The sequence below is a fragment of the Gekko japonicus genome, unplaced genomic scaffold (genome assembly GCF_001447785.1).
Source record: "Gekko japonicus isolate JY-2015 unplaced genomic scaffold, Gekko_japonicus_V1.1 scaffold188, whole genome shotgun sequence".
NCBI classification, from domain to species: domain Eukaryota; kingdom Metazoa; phylum Chordata; class Lepidosauria; order Squamata; family Gekkonidae; genus Gekko; species Gekko japonicus.
This window is the reverse complement of record NW_015163098.1, coordinates 743,204-769,020: the sequence shown is the minus strand read 5'-3', so window position 1 is coordinate 769,020 and position 25,817 is coordinate 743,204. Positions and strand designations below refer to the sequence as shown.

General features: G+C 43.9%; 1 protein-coding gene across 4 annotated transcripts in view; it reads left to right on the top strand.

The window, feature by feature from the left end:
• OSBPL8 (oxysterol binding protein like 8) overlaps nt 1-15,091 on the top strand; it is a 126,111-nt gene extending 111,020 nt beyond the window's left edge. For all 4 annotated transcript variants that reach the window (XM_015406674.1, XM_015406673.1, XM_015406676.1 and 1 more), the window contains 4 exons: nt 3,656-3,743; nt 4,359-4,458; nt 4,683-4,785; nt 10,958-15,091. In XM_015406674.1, coding sequence (XP_015262160.1) covers nt 3,656-3,743; nt 4,359-4,458; nt 4,683-4,785; nt 10,958-11,090 — 424 coding nt within the window. In that variant the 3' untranslated portion in view covers nt 11,091-15,091. The remainder of the gene's footprint in view (nt 1-3,655; nt 3,744-4,358; nt 4,459-4,682; nt 4,786-10,957) is intronic.
• The last annotated feature ends 10,726 nt before the right edge of the window (nt 15,092-25,817 follow it).

Sequence of the window (25,817 nt, the reverse complement as noted above, 5' to 3'; positions counted from 1 at the left end):
TAGGATCGCAGCCTCGGCCAGCATGCCTTTTTTCCTCTGTGGTCCCATGTTTCTGTCCTTTGAATTCCACCCCAGCCCCAGCTTTCTTTCCTTTTTATTCCACTCTGGTCCCAGTTTTCTGCCGTCTCACTCTGCTCCCCCCTTTCTCCCAGTTGGGCTCCTTACCCTCTGCCCACCAGAGCATACGTCCTGTCTGTCGGCTTCCACCACACTGAGGCTGACACAGTGGCTGCCGGTTCTGTGGGCGGGACTCAGGGGACGCAGCCAGCCAATGCAGCCAGGGGATTGGCAGACCGTCATAGTGGCAGCTGAGGGGGCCAAAGGCTGTGGGAGCATGTGGAACGTTGAGGCAAGAGGGACATGAAAACTCTTATATATATAAGAAGAGATGTAACCAATAACCATTATTTATGTAAACTCAGTAATGTAATTGCATATTATGTATTACGGATTCCACTGACAAAGCCTGTTGGCAAAATGCATAGGGAATTTTCGGGATTTTAACTGAGTAATAAAAATATTTTAACCTTATTTTGCACCATCGGCTGTGGCCTTATTTTTTATCTCCTGATTCAGTATAAGGCAGCTTGTGAGTTCTATAAAGTTCCTTTGCTCAGCCTGCGCTGAAGCTCTCTTTAACTGCATTGTAAACACTAGTGATTGCAAGAGTCAGTGGGACAGATACAAATTGCACATCCCAGGAAACAGTGAGGGCTTGAGATTTTCCCACACTGCTACATTTGAAAAAGTAGAAAAGAGTTGCAAATAACAGCATTAATCCAAAGCAAAATACAAGAACAAAAGCCAAATCATACCTTTTACGAAAACCAACTAAAATAACACAAAACAGTATACAAGCTTTCAAGTTTTCCAGAACACTTCATCAGGCTGGATGAACGGGAGGGGACCACAGCTTTCAGGCCATGGTGTTTCTTTGTGCATTCTGTAGTGTGTCTGTAGGATGCTTAGCTGGTTTAAATGCCTAATCCTGACAAGATGGAAGTGATGCTGGTGATCTGAAGGTCTGACTCAAGATTTAATTTGTCACCCATTCTGGATGGAGATGCACTCCCCTTGAAGGCACAGGCCTGTAGTTTGGCAGTGCTCTTGGACCCAGGCCTACTGCTGGATAAGTAAGCGGTGTCTTTTACCAGCTTTGACTGCTTAGCCAGCTGCGGCCTTTCTTGGACAGAAAAGATCTGGCCACTGCTGTGCACACCCTGGTTACATCCAGATTAGATTACTGTGATTCACTCTGTTATAAGAACATAAGAGACGCCAATGTTGGATCAGGCCAAAGGCCCATCCAGTCCAACACTCTGTGTCACACAGTGGCCAGAAATACCAGTGCCATCAGGAGGTCCAGCAGTGGGGCCAGGACATTAGAAGCCCTCCCACTGTTGACCCCCCCCCCAAGCACCAAGAAGACAGAGCATCACTTGCCCCAGAGCCCCTAGCTATACCTTGTGGCTAATAGCCACTGATGGACCTCTGCTCCATATGCTTATCTAATTCCCTTTTGAAGCCGTCCATGCTTGTAGCTCCCACCACTTCCTGTGGCAGTGAATTCCATGTGTTAATCACTCTTTGGGTGAAGAAGTACTTCCTTTTATCCGTTCTAACCCGACCGCTCTGCAGTTTCATGGAGTGCCCACGAGTTCTTGTATTGTGAGAAAGGGAGAAAAGTACCTCTTTCTTTACCTGCTCTTTCCCATGCATAATCTTATAAACCTCGATCATGTCACCCCTCAGTCGTCTTTTCTCCAAGCTAAAGAGCCCTAAGTGCTTTAACCTTTCCTCATAGGGAAAGTGTTCCAACCCTTTTATCATTCTAGTTGCCCTTTTCTGCACTTTTTCCAAAGCTATAATATCCTTTTTAAGGTGTGGTGACCAGAACTGCACACAGTATTCCAAATGAGGTCGCATCATTGATTTATATAGGGGCATTATGATATTGTGCTTGTGCTGCCCTTGAAAAGTATTCCAAAACTTCATTTGGTACAGAATGCTGCAGCCAGGTTGTTGACTGGAATGGATCATAGGGATCATACCACTCTAGCCTTGACCCATGTACCTTGATTCCCAATCTGTTTCTGGGCACAGTTCAAGGTGTTGAGCTTTAAAGCCCTACATGGCTTGGGAGTCACATACCTGAATGACCACCTACTCCCTTATGAACTATCTGACCACTGCAGTCTTCTTCCAAGGCCCTGCTTTGGGTGCCCTAGCCTTCAGAGATCAGGCGGGTTGAAACCTAGGAGAGGGCCTTCTCAGTTGTGGCACCAAAACTCTAGAACTCTCTCTTCAGAGTTATTCACCTGTTTCATTCTGCTGCCATCCTCCACCAGAAGACTTTTTGTTTCGTCTGGCATTCCCTCCATGATCCCTCCATACTACCCTGTTTTTAATTGTTGTTTTTATGTATGTGTATTTTATTACCTTGTATGTGTCTTTTAACTTGGTTTTATTTGAATATGTTTTGATTTCCTTCTGATTGTTTTTAAGATGTTTCTCTATTATGTATGCTTTTAATCTGTGCCTTGGTGGTTCTGATAAGGGCAGAAAGGCTAGGTATAAATTTGTAAATAAAGTAATAATAAATAAAATGGGCACTGCAAGTGGCAAGCTGGTATCAGATTGCACACCTAGCATTCTGGGGAAAAGAAACAAAAAATGGAAGTAGCCCATTAAAAAATACAAAAATGAGCAGTTTGTCAAATGTGTGTCTAACTCTAGTCAGGACACTTTGATCTCTTTAAAAGCTGAGAGCAGTGGAAGATCATAGTAGTACTTGTATTAACAATGGTGGGAATTTATTCTACTTGGTATATAAGGTAGAAAGTCGATAGAAGCCAAATTTGGGCATATAGTGCGTTGCATTGTGAGGAAAATCTATAAGCAAAATTGCTTTTCCAGGTTTGTTTTTCCCTGGCTGGTAAACTCCTATTATGAATTCCTCCATTAGGTAATCTCCAAGTAGAAAGAAGTTGCAATTACTAATGTTGATCCAAAACAAAAACAAAAGACATGCAATGCCTTTTATTAAGACCAACAGAAATGAAAATGTGAGACATTTGACCAGCTGCTGTATTTTGGCTTTTCACTAGAATGCTTCCATTATTGTTGTTCCCAGCATGCCATGGTTCAATCTGAGATCAGCAAGCCTCAACCTGTGCCCACTGAAGTGAGTCAGGCTTCCTACAGGCTTTGTCCAGTGACTAGAGATGAGGAGTGATGCATTTATTTACACATTTGTACATGTGTGTGCACAGTGAGCGCTTACACATAAAGAAGCATGAGCTATAATGTGATTTTAATTTCAATCTTGCCTCTCTTAATCTCAGTTTAGTAAAAAAAATTAACGTAGCTGGCTGGGTTTTTTTGTAAGCTTCTCTTTGATTGGCTTCTCAGTTCCTGAAGAACATATATTACATATTCTCCTACATTCTCAAGATACATTTGATACTTCTTGAAAAACACTTTATCATTATTGAAGCTATTTTCATCCAAATCAAGTTGAGACACATGGGAACAATTGATCAGCATGAGTGCCTTTCATATGAGATGCCCATGTCCTTCACTTTGAAGTGGGTAACGAAATCTCCCATTTTCTCTTGGAATAGTTTTTTTTACTGTATCCATCCTATACCCACAGTACAAGACCATGGGATCCACTCAACGATATGATACAGTTCGAAAAAGACGGTGCCATTCAGACAAAAGTTAGACATCGGACACCAATGGTATGTTCTGGTGAAATTTTGATCAAATACAGTACAATAGGAAGCTGGAAGAATGCAAATTTCCTTCACAATTTGATTTTTAAAAAAAAAGCTTTTAGTCTGTTACCTTGGAAATAGTGCATTGTTAATTGCAGCTTTCCCTTAGATGACAAACAGGGAAGGTATATCATGAAACAGAATCAGCTTAATTCCTCTTTAAAAAATCTGAGTGTATATCACAGTTTTGTTCTTAATCCCTCAAAGTAACTTCTTGTAGTCTTGGGATGTCAATTCACTTGACTCGCTGGTACTTCAAAGAGGAAAGGGTATTGCATTGTGTATCTGACAAGCAACTGTTCTACCACAGCTAGTGTGGTGTAGTGGTTAGACTGTCAAGCTAAGATCTGGGAGACTCAGTATCAAATTCCCACTCTGCTGTGGACGCTTGCTGAGTTACCTCGGGCCAGTCACACACTCTCAGCCTTACTTGCTTCACAGAGTTGTTGTGCGTATACAACATGGGGGATGACAATGTAAGCCACCTTGGGAGCCCCACTGGGAAGAGTGGTAGGGTATAAATGAAGTAAGTAAATAATCTTCTGAGCTCAGAAGTGAGATAAGTATTATGAATTTCAGGTTAGTGTTGCGAAAATTAAGAGGTCTGCTACGTCAAAGAAGGGAGAGTGTGGCTTCTCTTCACCAGAACCTGATAATCAGGACTCCTCTGGAAGTGAAGGTATGTAGTGCTATATTTGCTTTCTTGGGTATGTTTAATAGTAATGTGAATACTTAACACTGATGTATTTATTTTCTTCTACCTTAGACTGATATTGTAATATAACAAATTTATTTTACACTGTCTTGACCTGTAACAGAAAATACAGACATTACTGTGATTTTTAATGAATCAACATACTGGTTTTTAAAACTTACTTTATATACTCTGAATTACTTTCAAAGCACAACTGAAGCACAGTACAAGAATCCGGAAGAAAATGGTAGACCTTGGAGAACTGCAAAGTGCCATTGAATCTATACGGGAGACTCAGGAAGAAATTAGAAGGTAGTAGGACTCTCATATCTGATTTTCTTTTTTTAAAAAAGGTGCCCTGTTGAATTTAAACCACTTCCTGCTTATTTGGGGTTGGGGACTAAATATTTTATACCAAATTGTTCCCTTAAGTCATCGAAGTGTGAATGCCTTCTCGCTGAGACATGAGCACTTGCTAAGTAGCATGCAGAATCACCCGCTCTTTCATGTTGCATTTGGAGATTGAGCCAGGGCTGCATTGTGTCTTCATGCTTCTTTTTATCAATAGTGCTGCAGCCCAGTGAGAAGAATAAACTGTTGATTTCTTAGGGTTCCTGTTTCAGAAGTTTTACTGTATGTCCTGGATTGATATGATTCTTCTCTTTATCCCTTTCTGTGCTTGTTTAAAAGCAAAGGAACATTTTACTAGCAGAATACATATATACATACATACATATGTATATATGTGTGTGTGTATTCTCATCTGTTATGCACTCCAGGTTCTTAATCTATGGTAAGTGAACAGTATGACAGGCATGCATGTCCCACATTGCATAATCTTTGGATAACTGGCATTTTTTATTTTCACTGTAGTGGAGTTTCTAGCAGTTTGAAAGAGAGATTATGTAACTTCTGTGGGGAAATCTGTTTCTTAAGAGATTTTTGTCTCCTACCTTTTCACTATATATGCCATCAAGGCAGCTTACAAAATCCATCAGAACTACAGTTCTGTGTGCACACTATTATTTCATTGGAGTACAAACATTTTAGTGTCACCTTCCCAGTCCTCAGCATCTTCCATTCATTGCTGCTTGGGTGGCTGTGTGGATACTTATTTCCACCAAAAGGGGGCTCACTCTCCCCCAACAGCTTTTCCTACATAGTCAGTAGACTTCCTGGGTTTGTAGAAAAATCCAAAAACTAAAAAAATCCCTTCAGGGATGGCTAAGTTCCCCCCCAAACCTTTGGAAATGGCCCCTGCAGGGATCTGCTTCAGGCATCAACGGTAAGAGATTAGAATGTTGGGGGGGGTGTTTCTAACTGGCTTCGTCAGTAAAAGGGTGAGGGAAGGGCCCTTTCCAGGCCTATTTCGGCCTTTCAGGGAGGGAGGGAGCCTTGGGGCCAGGCCTCACAAGAGTTGCCAGTGCCAGGCTGGGGGATTTCTAGAGATTTTCTGGTGGACTCTAAGGAGGGCTGGGTTTGGGAAGGGAGAGGCCTCAGCTGGGTATAATGCCATAGAGTCCACCCTCCAAAGCAGCCATTTTCTGCAGGGAGACAGACCTCTGCTGTCCAGAGTCCAGTTGTAATTCTGGGGGGGTCTCCAGGTCCCGTTTGGAGGTTTTACAAAATTGCAACAATTTGTCCAACATTCTCACTTATACAATATTGTAAAAATGTCCACATAGTCCAACATATATTTAAAGGAGGTGTCAGTTTCTCAAAGAGGCATGTAAGGGATTTGGAGGTTGGCAACTGTAGGCCTGTCAGTAGTCTAGGGTTGCCAAGTGATGAAGTGGGGAGGCAGAAAAACAAAGAGAAAGATGACAGGTCAGAAAGAGAGAGGAAGTCACATGCATGGAGGAGTAATAGAGAATAAGAAAAGGGGGGCAGAGGGAAGAAATAGTGTGAGAGAGGTAGGGGATGAGGAGAGGAAGCAAAGGTGTGATGAATAAGATAACCATCCCGCAAGTTTCTTGCAGGTCTCCACTTGTCTATATACTAATAGCCAAGGCGCCCCCTATGTGTGGATATCTAAATCCGCACATCGGGGGCACCTAGGGGGCAAAGAGATTGTTCTGCACATTTGGGGCAGTCCCTAGATGTGCAGAAAAATCTGGAATCTATAAAAAACTATAGGGGAGATACTTAAATCCCCCCAAAAGTAAAAGAGTGTTCCCTGTGCATGCACAGGAAACGCTCTGAGTACTGCCTTGCCACCGCCGCTTGGCAGGCCGATGGCTGTGAGCTGCTCAGTCGTTGCCGCCACAGCTGCCGTCGCTGGGGGGGGGAGAAAGCTTGGCAGGCCGATTAGGCCTCGCGACCGCTGCTAGGAGAGGGAGAAGGCTTGGCGGGCCGAACTCAGGCCTCACCGCTGTTGCCCTGAGAGCAGGGGAGGTTTGGCGGGCCTGGCGGCTCAGAGCCATGTGGGCCTTGCTACCATTGCCGTGGGGGGTGGGGGAAGTTTGGCAGGCTCGGCAGCTCGGAGCCGCACGGGCCTCAACATCAGGACCAGGCGGACAGGGGAGAAGGCTTACCTGCGGCGGCTTCCTCTTCTGCATGGAGCTCCCCCCCCCACGAGTATCACGGGTCGCCACTTCTTGTGTTTATCTAATTCCCTCTTGAAACTGTCCATGCTTGTAGCCGCCACCATCTCCTGTGGCAGTGAATTCCATGTGTTAACCACTCTTTGGGTGAAGAAGTACTTTCTTTTATCTGTTCTAACCCAACTGCTCAACAATTTCATTGAGTGCCCACAAGTTCTCATATTGTGAGAAAGGGAGAAAAGTACTTCTTTCTCTACCTGCTCTAACCCATGCATAATCTTATAAACCTCAATCATGTCACCCCTCAGTCGTCGTTTCTCCAAGCTAAAGAGCCCTAAGTGCTTTAACCTTTCCTCATAGGGAAAGTGTTCCAACCCTTTTATCTTTTGAGTTGCCCTTTTCTGCACTTTTTCCAAAGCTATAATATCCTTTTTAAGGTGTGGTGCCCAGAACTGCACACAGTATTCCAAATGAGGTCTCACCATTGATTTATATAGGGGCATTATGATATTGGCTGATCTGTTTTCAATACCCTTCCTAATAATCCCCAGCATAGCATTGGCCTTTTTTATTGCAGTCACACACTGTCTTGACATTTTCAGTGAGTTATCTACTACAACTCCAAGATCTCTCTCTTGATCAGTCTCTGCCAGTTCAGACCCCATCAATGTGCATTTATATTTAGGATTTGTGGCTCCAATGTGCATCACCTTGCACTTGGCCACATTGAACCCCATTTGCCATGTTGACGCCCACTCGCCCATCCTTGACAGATCCCCTTGGAGTGCCTCACAATCCTCACTGGTTTTCACCACCCTGAACAACTTTGTATCATCCGCAAATTTAGCCACTTCACTGCTTACTCCCATCTCCAAATCATTAATGAACAAGTTAAAAAGCAGTGGACCAAGTACTGATCCCTGCGGTACCCCACTGCTTACCACCCTCCACTGAGAAAATTGCCCACCTACACTCACTCTCTGTTTTCTATGAACTAGCCAGTTTTTGATCCATAAAAGGACTTGTCCTTCTATCCCATGATTTTTGAGCTTACTTAGGAGCCTTTGATGAGGAACTTTATCAAAAGCTTTCTGGAAGTCAAGGTAAATAATATCTATTGGATCCCCCTTGTCCACATGTTTGTTCACCCCCTCAAAGAACACTAACAGGTTAGTGAGACAAGATCTTCCCTTACAGAAACCGTGCTGAGTCTGCCTCAATAGGTTTTGTTCATCTATGTGCCTACTAATTCTTTCCTTAATAATGGTTTCCACCAATTTACCCGGAATCGACGTCAGACTGACTGGCCTGTAATTTCCCGGATCTCCTCTGGAACCCTTTTTAAAGATGGGAGTGACATTAGCTACCTTCCAATCCTCAGGAATGGAGGCAGATTTTAAGGAAAGATTACATATCTTTGTCAGGAGATCTACAAGTTCACATTTGAGTTCTTTCAGAACTCTCGGATGTATGCCATCTGGGCCTGGTGATTTTTCAGTTTTTAAGTTGTCTATCAGTTTTAGGACCTCCTCTCTCATCACCTCAATCTGACTCAGGTCTTCCAACACCCCTCCTGAAATCAGTGGTTCTGGAGTGGGCAAGCACTTCTCATCTTCCACAGTGAAGACGGAGGCAAAAAATGCATTTAGCTTCTCAGCCATTTCCCTATCATCCTTCAATACTCCTTTTACCCCTTGGTCGTCCAAGGGCCCCACTGCCTCCCTGGCTGGTTTCCTGTTTCTAATGTATTTGAAGAAAGTTTTATTGTTGGTTTTTACGTTTTTTGCTATATGCTCCTCATATTCCCTTTTTGCCTGCCTGACCTCAGACTTGCATTTTATTTGCCATAGCCTGTGTTCCGTTTTATCAGCCTCACTGTGACTAGCTTTCCACTGCTTAAAGGAATTCTTTTTACTTTTTACAGCCTCCATTACTCTGTTTGTTAACCATGCAGGCTTTTTCCTATACCTGTTTGTGCCTTTCCTAACCTGCGGAATATATATTTTTTGAGCTTCTAGGATCGTAGTTTTAAATAGATCCCAAGCTTCCCCAATTGTTTTGACCCTTTCTACTTTTCCTTTCAGTTTCCTCCCCACGTGTCCCCTCATATCAGAGAAATTACCCCTTTTAAAGTTAAAAATGGTTGTGTGAGTCTTTTTGGCCAATTCTCTATTTGTACAAATGATGAACTCAACAACACCCCCCCCCACACACACACCAAGTATTCCAACTCCCCAATTTTACCTCGGACACTTATAGCATTTGTATATGAACACCTATAATTTCATATATATGTTAAGCCTGCAACCTTCCTCTTGCTGCCTCGAGACCTTGCCAGGCAGTCCATATCGTTAGCCACAGTCTCAGTGGACAATTCTAATCCATTTCCTTGTAGAAAAGTAACAGCTACCCCTTCATCTCTTTGAGATGAGCCATCCTGAACCAGGGACTTTTAATCACCTGTCAGCTTTCCCCCAATATTCAGTTTAAAAACTGCTCTGCCACCTTTTTTATTTTTAGTGCCAGCAGCTTGGTTCCTTCTTGGGACAAGCAGAGACCTTCTCTTTTGTACAGCTCCCTCTTGTTCCAAAAAGAATCCCAGTGCCTAACAAACTTGAACCCTTTCCCCCTACACCATTGTCTCATCCACGCATTGAGATTCCTGATCTGTGCCTGTCTCTCCGGCCCTGCGCGTGGAACAGGTAGCACTTCTGAGAAGGCTGCCTTGGAGGTTCTGGCCTTGAGTTTCCTGCCTAGCAGCCTAAATTTTTCCTCCAGGACCTCTTGACTGCATTTCCCCACATTGCTGGTGCCCACATGTACCACGACCACTGGCTTCTCCCCAGCACTATCTACCAGCCTATCTAGAACATGTGTAATGTCCACTGCCTTTGCACCAGGCAGGCAAGTCACCATACGAACAGTATGCGGGTTCGCCACCCAGCTGTCTACCTCCCTAAGGATCAAATCACCAACTACCAAGAGCCCCCCCTCCCGCCAAGGGATGGTTCCTTGGTGCAAAAGGATACCCTTTTACCAGCTGGGGAAGAGGTCCTTTCTGAGGGCACATTCCCCTTATCCACAGCACAGTGCCCTGTCTCCTCTCAACCTTCATGCTTCCTGACAGCGGCAGGGCTGCCATGTTCAGATTGGGACATATCTAACAAGTCCCTGTCTGTAAAGGGAGAAAATGAAGCGGAAGTAGCTGACATAAATATGGGTATAGATCTTCTGTGAGGGTAACTGAACACTGTAATAGAAATAGTCACTTGTGGCAAAAGGTGAGTTTGGGGGGTCTTTGATTAATGAATGCCATTTCTAGAGACTCCTTTTCTTTTCAGGATTGCCCAAAGCTGGCCTTTTTACCTCCAGACAGCGTGATTGTGACCAGTCTAGTTCTGCTTCTTCCCTTCAGTCTGTACCTTTTGTTCTGGGGTGGTCAGATGTGTTTTCATTTGAATTGAAGTCAAACCTGAAAGGTCTCAGGCACCAACATGAAGGGGTGGGATGCAGGCAGTGTGGTAACATTAAGTACCTCAAGAGTGTCACTTGGAAGCTGGAGCGGAGTCACAGTGATGCAACTTTCCTAATTACTAAAGCTGGACTGAAAAAATAGCTTCCTTGCAATCACTTTTATACAGGGCTCAACAAAACTTTGGGTGCCAGGAGCCCCAATGCCTCCTTCTGGCCCTTCCAGGCACCAGCAGCCTGCTGGCTGGGCTGTAGCTGCTGGATCATCTGGCTCTTGAAACAGCCTTCAGAGGCAGGCTGAAGCTACTTGATCAATCAGCCCTGAGGTCCTGAAAGCCATGCCTAGTCTTTGAGGCTGGGCTTCTGAGGCTTGAGAGCTGACCTAATTTAGTGTCTGGATTTTTTTGTTTCTATGCTAACCTCAGAACTGGTACATTGTGAACTTACCTTACTCTCTTAATGTTTTATAGGGACATCACGGCTCTGCGAACCCGAATGACTTCAAGCTCACCAACTCAAGATAATTTTTTTCAGTTCAAGCATTATGTCTTCATTTTGCTCATGATTCTCCTGCAGCTTATCATTAATTACTGGTTTAAATAGAATGCCTGGGTAGAAGAATACATAGGATGGGAATGATTATACTCTTCTGGGACCATATTTTAAGCTTGGATTGACTTCAAATTATGCAATATTATCCAAAAGAGAAAAGACCAGAGAGTAAGATTTAGGCCTTTGTTTTAAACAGTTGTGCTCACATGGAGCAACATCTGTTAATATTCCGTCCTAGCCAGATAACATGGACAATACATATGTGCCAGTAATTTACTCTTTGTGACTGTCAAATGCCGGATACCTGCCTTGCATATTGCAGTATGTTGTATGCTACAGTGATATACACCAGTGCAGAAACTGTCAGATTGGTAATTCAAAGACATCCCCACCAGTGATGTTGACAACACTAAGTTTAATAGAAACTGTGATGCCGGTTCATTAGGAAATGTGTGGTGATGTCAACTTGAGCTATTCAGTCTTAGAGAGAATAATTTTTTCAGCTGGTCATTGCCATTAAAAGGCAGTAGATTACCAGTCCTGTCAGCGTTTCAGAAATCCTGTGACATTTCAGTAACTTGCTCCTTAGCTGTGGTTATCCTTTATGAAAATTAACTTCTGTTGGTAGTACTAACTGGTTCAGAAGATGCAACAAAATGACAGTTTGGAAAAGCTTGCTGATAGGTTTGTGAGCCCAGTAGCACTTTTATCCACTTCTTTCTAAACATCAGTTCCTCATGACAAATTTAAAACTTTTTTAAAAAATCTGGACTCTTCAGAGACAGTTTACAATTAAATGTAGGGACATAGATGTAGTGGCTTCAGTTTGGGTGGAGCAAGGATAAGCTCTGTTGGGTGACAAGAGTTTCTGGATAGTACATGAAACTCTTGCTAACTTTAAACAGCTTTATACATTCAATATGAACAAGGGGCTTACCAGGCCACTGTCAGCCATATGAAGGTAATTATTTCTTTATTGCTGTGCTTTTAATATACAGCTTAACTTCAGGAACGGCTTCCAGTGGCAGTTAGTTTGCCACTGCATGCCCAGTTACTAACAATTGCTTTGACTTGTCTGAGGTCATAACAAACCAGCTTGTTCTTAAGAGGCGGAAATACAGATTTGCTGTTATAGACACTTCTGTAACTGAAAACACATCTTAGGAAATCCAACTGGATTGTTTAAAAAATTAAATTCCAAAAAACAAATCAGTGTAAACCCAAGTGCTATTCCTACTACCTTGTTTGTCCACATGGTATATATATTAATTTTTGATGCATGGCGAATAACAGGTAGTTCATATTTGTTATTCATGTACTTGCATAGTGTATATAATCCTTCTCACTAAAATGTGTATGTTGTACAGTTGGTCAGTTTAAAATCAAATCATTTTACCTAAAGTGGAGTATATAGCAATAGAAATAATAATGTAGTTAGAGGTGTCTTTCTTGATTCATATTTGCCTATTCAAGCCTGTCTTCTAATCTTACCTGTTTATACTGCCTTGTAGATGTCTTGCCAAAACTTTCTCTTTAAGGATCATCTGTAAATACACAAAGCAACTGACTTTCAACATGGCAGGCTATGATGGGGTTTCCAAGGTGCCATGCAAGCAGAGATTTAACATGGTTGTACATTTCAATCGATGCAGCCATGATCCAGATGCTTTGCAGAGGGGCTGAGATACTGTCCATACTTGATGATATATTGATGGGGGAAAAGAGGATAGCATATTGAGTTAGCAAAAGATTTGGGCAACATTAGCACCAACAGATAGCTAGCTATAAGATGAACAGATTTGTCTTTCAATTTCATACTGATTTGTAAAGACTTGGAAAATTGGCAGTACATACTGAAAAAACCATTGGTCAAAACTGTTACATTTTACTTTCCTGCAAAAGACTGTGACCCCCTTTGCAAATGTAGAGGCACACTGTGTTCTCTTTCTGCCTGCTTGCTCATATGTTTTACTTAATTCTTGTATGAGATGGAGCTCCAAAATGTATTCAGTTGCTTTCTTCTTTCAGGTGTTTCTATTTTAGGAAGCTTTTTAGTCACAGTTAAATCACAGCAGTCTAATCTAGTCCTGTTTCAAATACAGAAAAGCACAGCTCTTAAAAGCCTGAATTCCTACTTTGCTCCTTTATATTAATTCCTCATGTGAGCAGAAAAAAGGAATTTATTGCCTGAGTACTTTTTATATGATTGATTGTGGGTCTAGTTTATGAAATGTTTCTTCATATATGATATTTAGCCATGTGTATATGATCTTAAATTCTTTCAGGTAGACTGTTTTCCACATATAGATGTCTAAAAAATAAAACTGTGACTGTACAGTTCATAGGATTTTGAGGGAGGTAGCTTCCCTGCTGACTCTTCGCATTTAAAACCAAGCACTTGCTTTCTCACTTTTATTTTTTGTTCTTCCTTGTACATAAATAGAAAATACTCATAACTGCTTGTTGTTGCCATGTTTATGGCTATATATTTAAAATAAATGCACTATAAGCCTTTAATATGCCATGTAACCATTAACCTATCTAAAATTCAAGTTAATTTAAGTATGTTGTGTGTGAAGAAGAAACTAGACTTCTGGCAATACATAATGTTTCTTGTATTCCGTACGTTGGTTTAATTCAACTGTTAGAGATCCCTTATAAGGGTACAGCATGCTTGCTTTTTTATTAAAGGTTCGTTCTGACAGCGTACCTGTACAATGAATCAAATACTTTAACACTTCACTGCCCTCCTGTGCCTTTGGAAAAATCTTCTTGCCAATTCAAAGTTAATGAAATAAAATGAGAATTAAATACGTTTGTCTTGTCTACCTTGATAGTAGCCTTTTGCTTTTCAAGGCTCTTGCTCCTTCGTGCTTTTTATCCTGTTGTAAATAAAACACCTAACTGCTGTACTCTTATAAGAGTGACTACTGTGTTTCAACTTGTACTCTCGGTTCTGGGGTGTCTTTGAAGAGTAGGCCATCAGATACTTGAGTATTGTAACAGTGCCTTGATGGAGCTCACACAGGAGGTGTGTGTATATATAAAGATGCTGTCAAGCTTGTGCCATATCTGTTCATCAACCTCCGTGGAAACTGTTATTTCCAATATTATCAGTTAAACCTTTCCAAAAAGATGTGGTAGGGTGTCCCCCCCCCCCAGTAATTAGTAATGGCTGAATCCAACATGATCTCCAAATTATGGAGTGTGTATTTTTGTATAGTGAAGCTGCAATGCTTTGTTTGTGATACTACAGAAATAGCCATAATAAAACCATAACATCACAGACAGATTATTTTGGCTTCACTTTGTTTTCTGTAAGAAAATCAATTGTGAACAAACGTGTGTGTGGGATGAGGGGAGAAGAATGACTCTGAAGAGTGAAAGACAGTAAGGTAGTTCAACGACTGCTGAAACTTGGGGAAATTATTACTTCTACCCTAATCAAATAGCTTCCTTGAACCAAGAAGCACATTTAAGGAGTTTAAAATTTCTATGCTTTGGCTAAAACTTGGAAACCACTTTTTAAAATGTATAGCCTTCCACTATTCTTGAACTCCACATTATTGAATTTCACACAGTTCCCTCAAATGTATTTTTATCCTCCCCCCTTCCTTTTTTAAAAACTTTTGCTTGGAGTTTTGTACTGTTACATATTTTTTAACTGAAAATGGGCTGTTGTACTAAAACTGTACAGGACCAGTGTTCAATGCATACAATATATGTAAAAGTCAGAAGTTAAGACATAAGATGAATGTGAATGCACTTATTTAAATATATGTTGGAAAACTGATTCCTGTAAGTTTTATGTCTGCATATCATGTAAAATAGCATTGACCGTCACATTATTGCACTGTGGTGTGTTTTTGTTTGTTTAAATCATGCTGCCTGCAGTATGATAAGAAAAACCAGTAATTTATTTGAAAGAACTGGAAATTGTGTGTCGCATGCATAATTGTACAGTTGAGTCAACAACTTAACTAAAAGGCCATTTGTAAATTAAAGTAGTACCACTGGTCATAGTTTTGTACAATAAAAAAACCAGAATAAAAGAGCTGTGATTAAAAACAGTATGCTGAGTTTTTTATCAGAAATCGTTAAATGTAAAACATGTTGTTAGTTTCCCCCACAATATTCTGTCTTGCCTTTTCCTCTGTAGTATAACTTTATTGCCTTTGATTCCTTCACATTTGTACAAAACTCTTCTGATGGGCTAGTCAGGTTGCATGTTGTACTACTCATATCACCTATTCTCTGTTTCCTATTCTAATACCAAACTTTTTGGCCATGTAACTCCAGACATGTTGGCTCTCCTGATTTTTGGCCATTGTGTGACAGAGTGTTGGACTGGATGGGCCAATGGCCTGATGCAGCATTGGCTTCTCTTGTGTTCTTATGTTGACCTCCCCTACATTTAGTCTTGCTTCAATTCTTTCCACTTCATTTTTGTTCTGCTTGCCATTCTACTCATTTGCACAAATTCATCTTCCCTAACAAAATCATCCCTCCCTACCTTGTAAGAGGGCCCGCAATGCCTCAAGATGTGTGGAAATGTAAAGCTGTGATTAGAATTTCACTCCACCGTGGGCAACTGAACAATGACATGTCTGAAAGTAGACTGATTCCATTTTTAAAAGAACCATGGAATGTGTTAAGTAACATAACCAATTCTGATAGATGCAAGCTTGGACAGTGCTCTTTCTGCCTGTTCTTCCTTCATTGGAAATTAAACTGACACAATAAACTGCATCTTCCAGGGATGCTCTACGGCTACTACTAGAGTTACCAACCTCCAGGTGGAGCCTAGACTTCTTCCAGAATTACAACTGATCTCCAGACTATAACGATCACTTCGTCCGAAGGAAATGGCTGCCTTGGAGAATAGCCTCCATGGAATAACATTCCTCATGCTGAGCTCTCTCTCCAAGCTGCCCTGTCACCAAGTCTCCAGGAATTTCCCAAGCAGGAAGTGGCAACCCTAATTATTACTGTGACTTGTCATAGCTTAAGTGGCATGGTATCACATATAAAAGAATAAAAAGCAGGTGTTCCTGAAACCAGTTAACACAATAAGGGCAAATTTAAAATGAGATTTTTTTTAATGTCCAAACTTTCCTGCGTATTCTTCCCAAGGTTTAGCACAACAGACCACTGGTGCACCTAGCAGTTAGAAATTTGCTGCTGTTCAAGGATGAGAGTTTTCCAACTAAGATTATAACAGGTCTCCACTGCAGCTCCCATCCCCCCTTGCTACTTTATGCATCTGACTGGGGCCTGGAGACCAGCCGAAGGCCAGACCCAAGAACAGAAACAGGCCCCTACCCCACGGCCCCACCCCCATGGCCTCTGGGGCTGCTGCAGTGGGGGTGCAGGGACCGGGCAGGGCGTGGGTGGTGGTGGGTGGATACTGTGGCGGTGCCCCCCCCGACTTCCTCCTCCCGCTGGAGACCGGGGGGGGAGAGAGGGAGACCCCCTCCTCCAGCCAGATGACTCCCGAGGCCAGGGGAGAAGCCGAGCTCTCATTTTGGAGGGAGGGAGGGGACCCCACGCTCCACCCCCTTCGTGCATCGGGCTGAGCCTGACTGAAGAAATGTTCAGAGGTGACAGCGCCCGCAGCCTCCCAGTCCTCACAGGGCATTTCTTCCACCAACCCGTACCTCCAAGCACCTCTCCCCCGCCTCCACCAACCTCTCCTCGACTCTGCGGGGCTCGGTGGCGGCAGTGGCACCTGAATTATGTGGCCAACCCTCCCCACACGTGGTACACCACCGGCAGCTGCCCTCCCCGTGCCGCCAGCGGCTGGGAGGCAAAGGGCAGAGCAGCTGGTTGGGAAAGCAAAAGCCTCCGGGTCAGTCATGCTGCACCAGCCGCCCAGGCACCCTCCACACTGCCTTCAGTAGAGGAAGGGGGTGGAATGGAGCGGGGGAGGGGGAATGGTCGCCAGATCGCCTGGGGTCTCCTTCACGGCCTCCGCCTTGGGGGGCTCCAGTGTGTGTGAGGGGGGGCGCTTCTTCACCAGGATGGGGCAGAGGGGTCGTTACCATTCTCTTTTCTCTCTCCTTCCCGCCTCCCCCCTCCCAGCCAGCCCCGTGCAGACTGAGATTCCTCACCGCTGAGGCGTGCTCGGGTCAGGGGCTTTGCCAGGGACTTCCAGCCGAGCCTCTTTCGCCAAAGTTGGGGCGGCGAGAGCACCAAGGAGGCGGGCGGGGGGAGGGCCAGTCCCCGCCTGAAGCAACAAGGAGCTGCCCGAGCCCAGCAGAGGGAGAGATGATGGATGCGCCTCCTCGCCGCTGCGCTGGAGTGCAATGCGCCTCTCTGCTGTCCTGGGACTACAGGCAAGCAGAGCGTGGGACATGCTTGCTGGACTCGGGGAGAAACAGGTGGCGGCAGTCAGGGAGATGCAGGGCTTTTGGTGGGGGCTTTGGCGGGGGGCCTGGGTCCAGTTTGGCGCCCTAAGGGCTGGCCCGCGCTCTAGGCGATTGCCTAGTTCACCTAGCGGGTGAACCGGCCCTGCCCACAACAGACAAGTAAGGCCATTCTAGCTTGTGCAATGCTTTGGTCCTAGCAACAGAATTGTCTGAAGTTGCTGTGGGATCATATCTGCATACTTTTACTATGGCGTATGGAGGAAAGCACCTGCCATCATGAGACGCCAGCGTTCAAACCCCACCACCACCAAGCCCCCCTCCCACCCTCAAGCGTCGCTCTAGTCTCAGACGCTCCATGGTCACCATGGCAACAAAGCATCACTTCCGGAGAAGTACTAAAACTTCTGCCTGGATTCAAGAATGCAGAGAGAAATTAGAAAGAAGTGCTCGTCCAGGCGTGTGCTGCAAAGATCTTGGTATATATCACAAGATTGTGATACTAACCATTCAAAAGTGGTAAAAGATACTCGGAGATGCTTGGGCTTGTGGCTGAGAGTTCTTTCTTTTTAAAGGAAAGCACTGATTTCATTTAAACAGCACTAATGGGTATGGCTGCCTGTATGCAGCAAGGAAGGCTGGATATAGTCCTTGTGTTCTAGTTACAGCGTCGGGCTGTGCCCTTCAAATGTCATGTGCCGGGCTAGGCAGAAATTCGACAGGGTGATGCAATTCTCATTTGTGTAACTCCGTGGGACAAGGTTGGACCTGCTGAATTTTTGCCTGCATTCTGTCCCTGTCCCCCCACCCCCATAGCTTGTTTTACTGTTTACATAAATAATGTTTTCAAAACATTGCAACATAAGGGCTTCTGGAGCTCAAGCTTTTAATATGCATAAATGCAGGAAAATTTAAAACAGTAGTCCAGTGGCCCCTTAAAAAGACTAACATTTATTACAGCATAAGATTTCCTAAATCACAGCTCACTTCAAAATAAAGTATGCTAATCTTGTGTTTCATTTTGCTGCTACTGAATACAATAGCTGTGGCAGCTGGAATCTTCAGAAATACAGGAAATATTTCCCCATGTGTTGAATTTCTGCCTATCAACTGACTTTGGTAGACACAAGTGCCCACTTGGAAAGCGTGATATTTGTGTAGACCTCTCTGTTAACCAAAAGTGAGGTTATTTCAAAGTGCTGTAACTAAAGGGAGCTGCCTGTTTGACTAGAGTTTTTACATCTGTTTCTACTCACTGCAGCTGTTCTTTTCCCAAACTTGGAGGATTCTACACACTGCAGTCAGAAACCAGAAATAGTATTAGAAAACTTTGTAGATCATAGCCCCTTCAGAGCCAAAGTGCTGCTCTTGTTCTTGTTGGTTAGCTGTTACTTATTTCTGAGTGGTTGTGCAATTAGCCCAATAGTAGGAGTTACTTGCATCACAGTGCTGACATCTAGAGGAGGAAGTAGGAGGAAGGACTTGGCTGAGGTAATAACAAAACAGAACAGTGGCATCTTAAAAACTAAAATTTTATTCCAGTGTAAGCTTTTCACTTCATTAGATGTACGAAGTGTATATCATTAGGCAGGTACTTGTATACTAAAATGAAAACAACAAAAAGGGGGAGGTGCAAAGAGAGGGCAGTCAAAAGAGCCATCCATCCACTCAGCTGGCTGTCCACTGGAGAAAAGAGTGGTGTATAAAAAAATGAAGCAACAAGTTACAGGAAGGTAGATTTTGGCTGAAGATTAACTAGCAGTCAAAACAGACTAACAAAGGAACAAATTACCTTGGAGGACTGGTAAGTTCCCTTATTGGAGGTTTTTGAGGAGAAGTCATCTGGTGAGAATGCTGTAGCTTTGGATTTCCTGCAGGGAGCCAAGGGTTTGGGCTTGCAGTTCTATGACTCTGCTCTGCCACTCCCCAGCAGTTACCTCCTCCAAACTGTTTTCCCCCATGACATGGCAGACTCTTCTGGAAACCAGCTGCTAAGGGGGGAAAACACTGGAGGGAAGAGGTGCAAGTAAAAAGTGGGCAAGGAAATCACTCCTTACCACTTCTCTTCTACAAAGTGTGTTCCCCACGCCTAGCATTCTGCAGCTTCTGCGTAGCAATGTGGGACAGTGCAGACTCTCTTGGGGGGGATGAGTCAGAAAATAAAAAATAAGATTTCTCACCCAATGAGGCTGCAATATCTTCTACATATGCAGGTTACTATGTGATGGGCCTTATTGTTTCAAGCTCCAGAGCTCTAGAGGGGGTGTTTTGCTCAGAGACCACTGTGTATTTATGATTGTGCAGGGCTAATTGGAACAAGATCTAGCCACCGTCTTCTTTCTGATTTAGATGCAGAATTTGTCAAAAGTGCTGCAAGTCAGTATCAGGCTTCAGACGTTTGAGCTAGTTCCAAACAGATGATTTGCTCCAGCTATCATACTGCCCCAAGGTTTGTCAGCGCATCCAGACAATGTCATCCTCTTCCTCATGTTCCCCTAACATGATTTCTCCTCTTATGCTCAGTGTTTCCAGAACCTGCATTTATCCAATGTTTTTGGGAACACCGGAGTCAAATTGAGGTTTCGTAAAGCATGGATGGGTTGATATGGATTTCTGCCCCTTCCTGATCGCATCCAACACCCTTTTTCCTCCCCATTCTTTCATGCCCACCAACTTCCCTCCCTTTACACAAATGTCTTCTGGTGGCATGGGGAAGTAGAGAATGGTGGGCGTAAAGGAATTGGGAAGGAAAACCAGAGAATCATCCAGTGTGAACAGTCCATTGCTACTGCAAATGCCTTTGCGAATGCAGAGTCCAGAACTGTGAATAGTCCCTGTATGGAGCAGCCTTTAACTGCAAAAATATCAGCCATACAGGCCAACAGCATGAAGGTCCTACAATAAAGCATTAATCAACAAGAAATTGTTAAATGTGCAAAAGAGAGTGGCATGTTTCTTGCAGAACGTTAGCAGAGAAAACCTTTGAAGTGCAAGAGCAATTTCACTGTTTAGGCCTTCTTGAAACAATAATATATATTCACAGTAAAGATCTGAGAACTATTGTAGCAACACTTTGCCAGTCTTCCCTGCCTGCTGTTAAAATGAATGTTGGCCTGACCAGGATTTGTAGAATTCTATTTCATTCTGTAATTTACACTGACCCAGTATTCTGATAATCTTCTTTGTGGTCTCTCTGCAGTCCCACATTTGGCTTTGCACCTGTGGATGAACCCAACCTCAGAAATTACTAGAGCTATCCTCTGACGCTTTTGGTGTGCTTTTCCCCATGCTTTGGGGCGGAGGCATCAACTGAGCATGCCTGGAACTGAGTGAAAAGGCGCCCTCCCACTCAGTTCTTTTCTAACTGCTGCATTGCCCACACCTCACTGTTTCTTCTCTCTCCCCCCCCCCCCTTTTCTCAGGGGACATAATACATGGAAAGGACAGTCTTTTCCAAAAAGTGCTGTGGCTGTACTTTACTCCAGCTAAATTACACAAAATTAATCCAAGCTTTTATTATAGTTGCCGGAAAAAATGTGGCCAAGTTGGCTACTGCGTATGCTATTGGTTGGGTTGCCCCCAAATAAATTCTTTTTGGATGCAAATATTAACAGAAATTTATTTAATTACAGGATACAACTAACTTTATTCCCAGAAACAATCCTCTTGGACAGTTGACCAAACGAGACCTGCAACAAAGAAAAAAACACATTGATTTCAACCCTTTTATTTGCAGCTCCTTTGCTGATTGTAAACCACTGGAGAGAGAAAAAGATACCTTCCTTACAGATGTGGTGGTCCTGATTATGGGATCATTTTGTTTGGGGGTAAGATCACAAATAATCCATTTATGTTCAGTCGGATAAAAGCCAGAAAAAATTTATTGCCGAAAAAGAGGTCATTCCTAAAAATCCGTACTACAAAAATTTGCTGTATTTTTGAAATTGCATTTATTAATTGTACAATCTTTAATTTTAATTTTTGGATGCTAAATTTGTTTAATAGAACTGACTATTGTGCAACTGATTTAAGTTGTGATGTTAGACTATGTTGGAATATAACAAAGGTTAATATACAAATTGTTATATGAGAAAACAAACTGAAAATTATTATTTTTTTTAGAAAAAGTGGTGTGGCTGTAAAAACAAACCACCTACCAACGATCATGATCTCTGCCTTTTGTGCCTTGGGGAAGGGCATCAAGTGAACTTTTGTGATCACTGCACAAAGTTCACAAAACAAGCTTGCAAAAACAGGGCAGCCCAACTCCACATTTTACTCGTGGAGTCTTCCCTGCTGCCTCAACTTCTCAAACGCATGCCACACCGCCTTCCCCACTGCCACGGAGGGGAGATTTGGTTCAGTCTGGAGGCTCAGCTGCATCGGCAAACACCGAAACATAAGAAGGTAAAAACCTGTAAGAGGCTTTTGACACCAACTTCTTCTGAAATGAAATCTAAGAAGTCGAAACCAAGCCAGGCCCCGGCATCAACCTCGGTCGCACCACTAATTATCACAGGCCTTCCAACTCTGACAACCCATTGGAATGAACTGCCAAGCCACCATGCCTCCACCATGGTATCCTCAGCCACTGCTGCTGAAGCTCCAATAGACACTCCACTGGCAACATCGGAGCATCTACCCTTGGGACAACAGACTATTACAGTTGTGTCACATTCCTTCTCAGTGTTGCGCTTCTGGCTTTTGGATGCCTCTCTGATGGATGATGTCCAGTGTCAGCCTCAATGGCCGACCACGAGAGCATCAAGCCAGTCCTCAGTCTTTACCAAATGCATGGCCATAATGGTGGCCACCCTCTGATAACAGGATGTAGTTGTGTACCCATTTATCAACGACTGGCTCCTGGTGGCATCCTCGCCTCAACAACTTCACACAGACATTCTATCTGTACTCCGCCTTTTGAACAGTCTCGGGCTCTGTGTCAGCCTCACCAGCCTATGCAAACCCTGCAGCTTATTGGTGCCCAACTCTACACCACTCACAAGTAGGCCTATCTACCAATGCACAGGGCCATCACCTTACAGATGCTGGCTCAGGACTTCTTTACAGAACCGGTGCAAATTGTGACTTCTGTCCAATGCCTATTGGGCCTCATGGCATCAATGACATTCATGGTCCCCTTCTCACGGTTGCACATAAGACCACTGCAACTTTTGTTTCTACACTGCTACAAACCATCTTACCACCTGCCTTCGACCCCACTGTCCTTCCAGAGGTCCTGTCCATGATCCTCTGGTGGACTTCCAACAACAGCCTCCTGAAGACCATGCTGTTCCATCCTCCGACCCTGGAGGTTGTACTCTCGATTCCTCACTTTGGGATTGGGGAGCCCACTGCGGGGGTCTTCACGCCCAAGATCAATGGTCTGCTGTAGAACAACGCCTCCACATAAACTGCCTGGAGTTACTAGCAGTTCACCGGGCACTCAGATCTTTCCTACTCTCACTTCACAGTCGAGTTGTACAGGCTGGCACAGACAATGTGGTGACCATGTACTGTATAAACAAGAAAGGGGCACGGTTTCAACCAGGTTGTGCAAGCGTGTAATCACATTGTAGAACTGGTGCAGGGAGCATGATATCCTTCTTACGGCTGTCCTTGTTCCTGGAATCCAAAATGTCCAAACAGATCTCCTTAGCCAAACCTGATCAGATGAAAACAAGTGGTCCTTGAGCTGGATGTACCTGACTCCTGTTTTCAAGACCTTCGGTTACTCACAAGTGGATGCATTCACCATGTGGGAGAATGCCAAATGCAAGGTGTTTTTCAGCAGGGGCTTATCCACCATGGGTTCTTTCGGGAATGCTTTCATACACCAATGGAAAGGGAAGCTGTTTTACTTCCCCCACCCCCATTTCCACTGATCCACCGAGTTATCCAGAAGCTAACCCGAGACCAAATGGAGGGGCTGAAAAAGGTCCTGCAATCCTGCCCTTGGCACATTCCTTTGCCACCTTATTTCTGACTACCTCTGGCTGATCCCTTGCTGATTTAAGGTTCCCACATTCTGTGGGCAAACATGGACCATCATATGGGATTCTAAAACCTGACATGAAATCATCCTTCAAAAGACTGCCATTTTTCTATTGGGATACAATGCAAGCAAAGGTTCCAGAGCCTGAAAGCGAATTGGGGTGTGTGCCAAGGAAAAATCAGGTGCATCCTTGCTAACTGTACTATTTTGAACTGTTTGTAGTGTTGGAATCATCCGATCCTGTTTCCTTTTCTCCACTGGCATTGGAAGTGGGCTGGGATCCTCGGAAGGGCTGAGAACCACTGTGAGAGCACGACAGCCTGGGATACGGGCCAAAACACCTGTCACAATTATGATCAAATTTGCATTTTGTGCGGCTACATTTTCCCTGATTGTACTCCCAGCAAACTCTGCGGGGAGTTTCACGTCTGAAACTAGTCTTAGGCCTTGAATAATCAGGCCTTGGCTTTGCATGTGGACCCACTGTAACCAACCAGATTTTATCATTAATGAGGTCCCACCTGGCCACAGTGCTATAAGAGGCCCTTTTTCGAAATGTCTCATCATACTCTATTGCTGCGGTCTCATTGGCCATTGTGTGAGCCTTTAAAATGTTTGCCATGTGATTGATCAAATGCCAGCCAAGCTCGGGATATGATGGAATCACCATCCCCATAAAGACTGCATATCCAGTCATCCAATTTATGAAATTATGCTCCACTGCCATTTTGGAATTATTTTTTCTGACTGGGGCCCACGCATGCCCTCCCCCCTATCCGGCTTCAGCAAAGAAAAAGATACATTCCTGGATCTTTCTAGGCAAATGAATGCCCTGGGGATCTTCTGCATCACTAAAGGCTGGAGAAGCTCTGCTAGCGTCTTGCGATTCCAATCCCCATACTGCACTAGGACCTGCTCCCTCCCCTCTACGCTTCCAGGCCCAAGGTGGCAAACTGGGAATATGTGCTTCGTGACTCCAGAAAACGCTCGATGCCCTCTCTTTTTCGCTCGTGATACCCCATCTGCCAGATCCCTCATAGATGCCTTCCTCCACAGATGGACCGGGACCCTTTTCTATTTTTATCCCTCTCATCTCCCGGGTTCTCCAGAAAATTGTAGTGGATGCCACCACCTGCATCCTCATCACTCCTTGGTGGCTGCACCAGCTATGGTTCCCTCACCTCCTGTGGTTGTCCAGGGGACAGTTTCTTCAACTCCCTCGTGTGTCGGATCTCCTCTCTCGAGACTGGGGCCAGATCCTCCACCCTGATCCAGGTTTTTTCAAACTCACGGCTTGGAAGATCTCCCAGTAGACTTCCCACTGGCTTAATGGTTGCTTAATGCCCGGAAACTATCCACCCGCAACACTTATCTATCGAAGTGGAAGCGTTTTCAAACCTACACCTTACACCACTCCTTTGATCTGACCCGAGCCTCCTTGCCAGATATTTTCTCTTACATCGTATCCTTGAAGAAATCTGGTCTTGCATACACTTCTCTGAAGGTGCACGTTGTGGCTATCTCGGCATATCGCCCTTCAGTTCAGGGATCTACGGTGTTCTCCCACTGCCTCACGAAGGCCTTTTTCAAAGGTCTCCTCCACCTCTGTCTGCCTCGGAAGCTGCTGGTGCCATCCTGGAGTCTGTCTCTAGTCCTCACCCACCTGATGTCTTAGCCATTTGAGCCCATGGCTTCGATAGACCTTCGACTTCTATCCTGGAAAACAGCATTCCTGATTGCTGTCACAATGGCTCGCCGGGTCAGAGAACTTGCTGCATTCCATGTAGATTCTCCATATGCTTTTTTTGCAAGAGGAGAAAGTTGTTCTCAGACCACACCCATCCTTTCTCCCTAAAGTGGTTTCTGCCTTTCACCTGTCTCAGTCTTCTGTCCTACCCACTTTCTTTCCGAACCCGGCTGACACTCCGCAAAGAGCCTTACACTGCCTCGACATCCGGAGAGCTCTCTCTCTTTATCTTCACCGCATGCAACCCTTTAGAAAGTAAATCAATCAATCAATCAATAAACCTTTAATGGCATATACAACATTAAAATCAGAGACAGAAAATGACACAATCAACTAAGAATCTAAGTTAATTATAAAATCATGAAACGGAGTTTCCCAAGTTTTTCACTCTTATCACGTCAACTAAAAAATTGGCCACTGCCACAGTAATTTCTGCTGTTATATCGTTCAATAGAAATTGGGATTTTGTTTCATTGGAAAGGTGATGTTTACCATGCAACCAAGTGTTTAACCATTTTTCCCTAGCAGATACATGCCACGAACAGTCTAACAATATGTGATCAACTGAATCAAGAGAGTTAGAACCGGAGTCACATCTCCGTTCATGCTTAGGAATATTTTGAAACCTACCATACAGTAGTTTTGATGGAAAGGCATTTACTCGAGCAAGA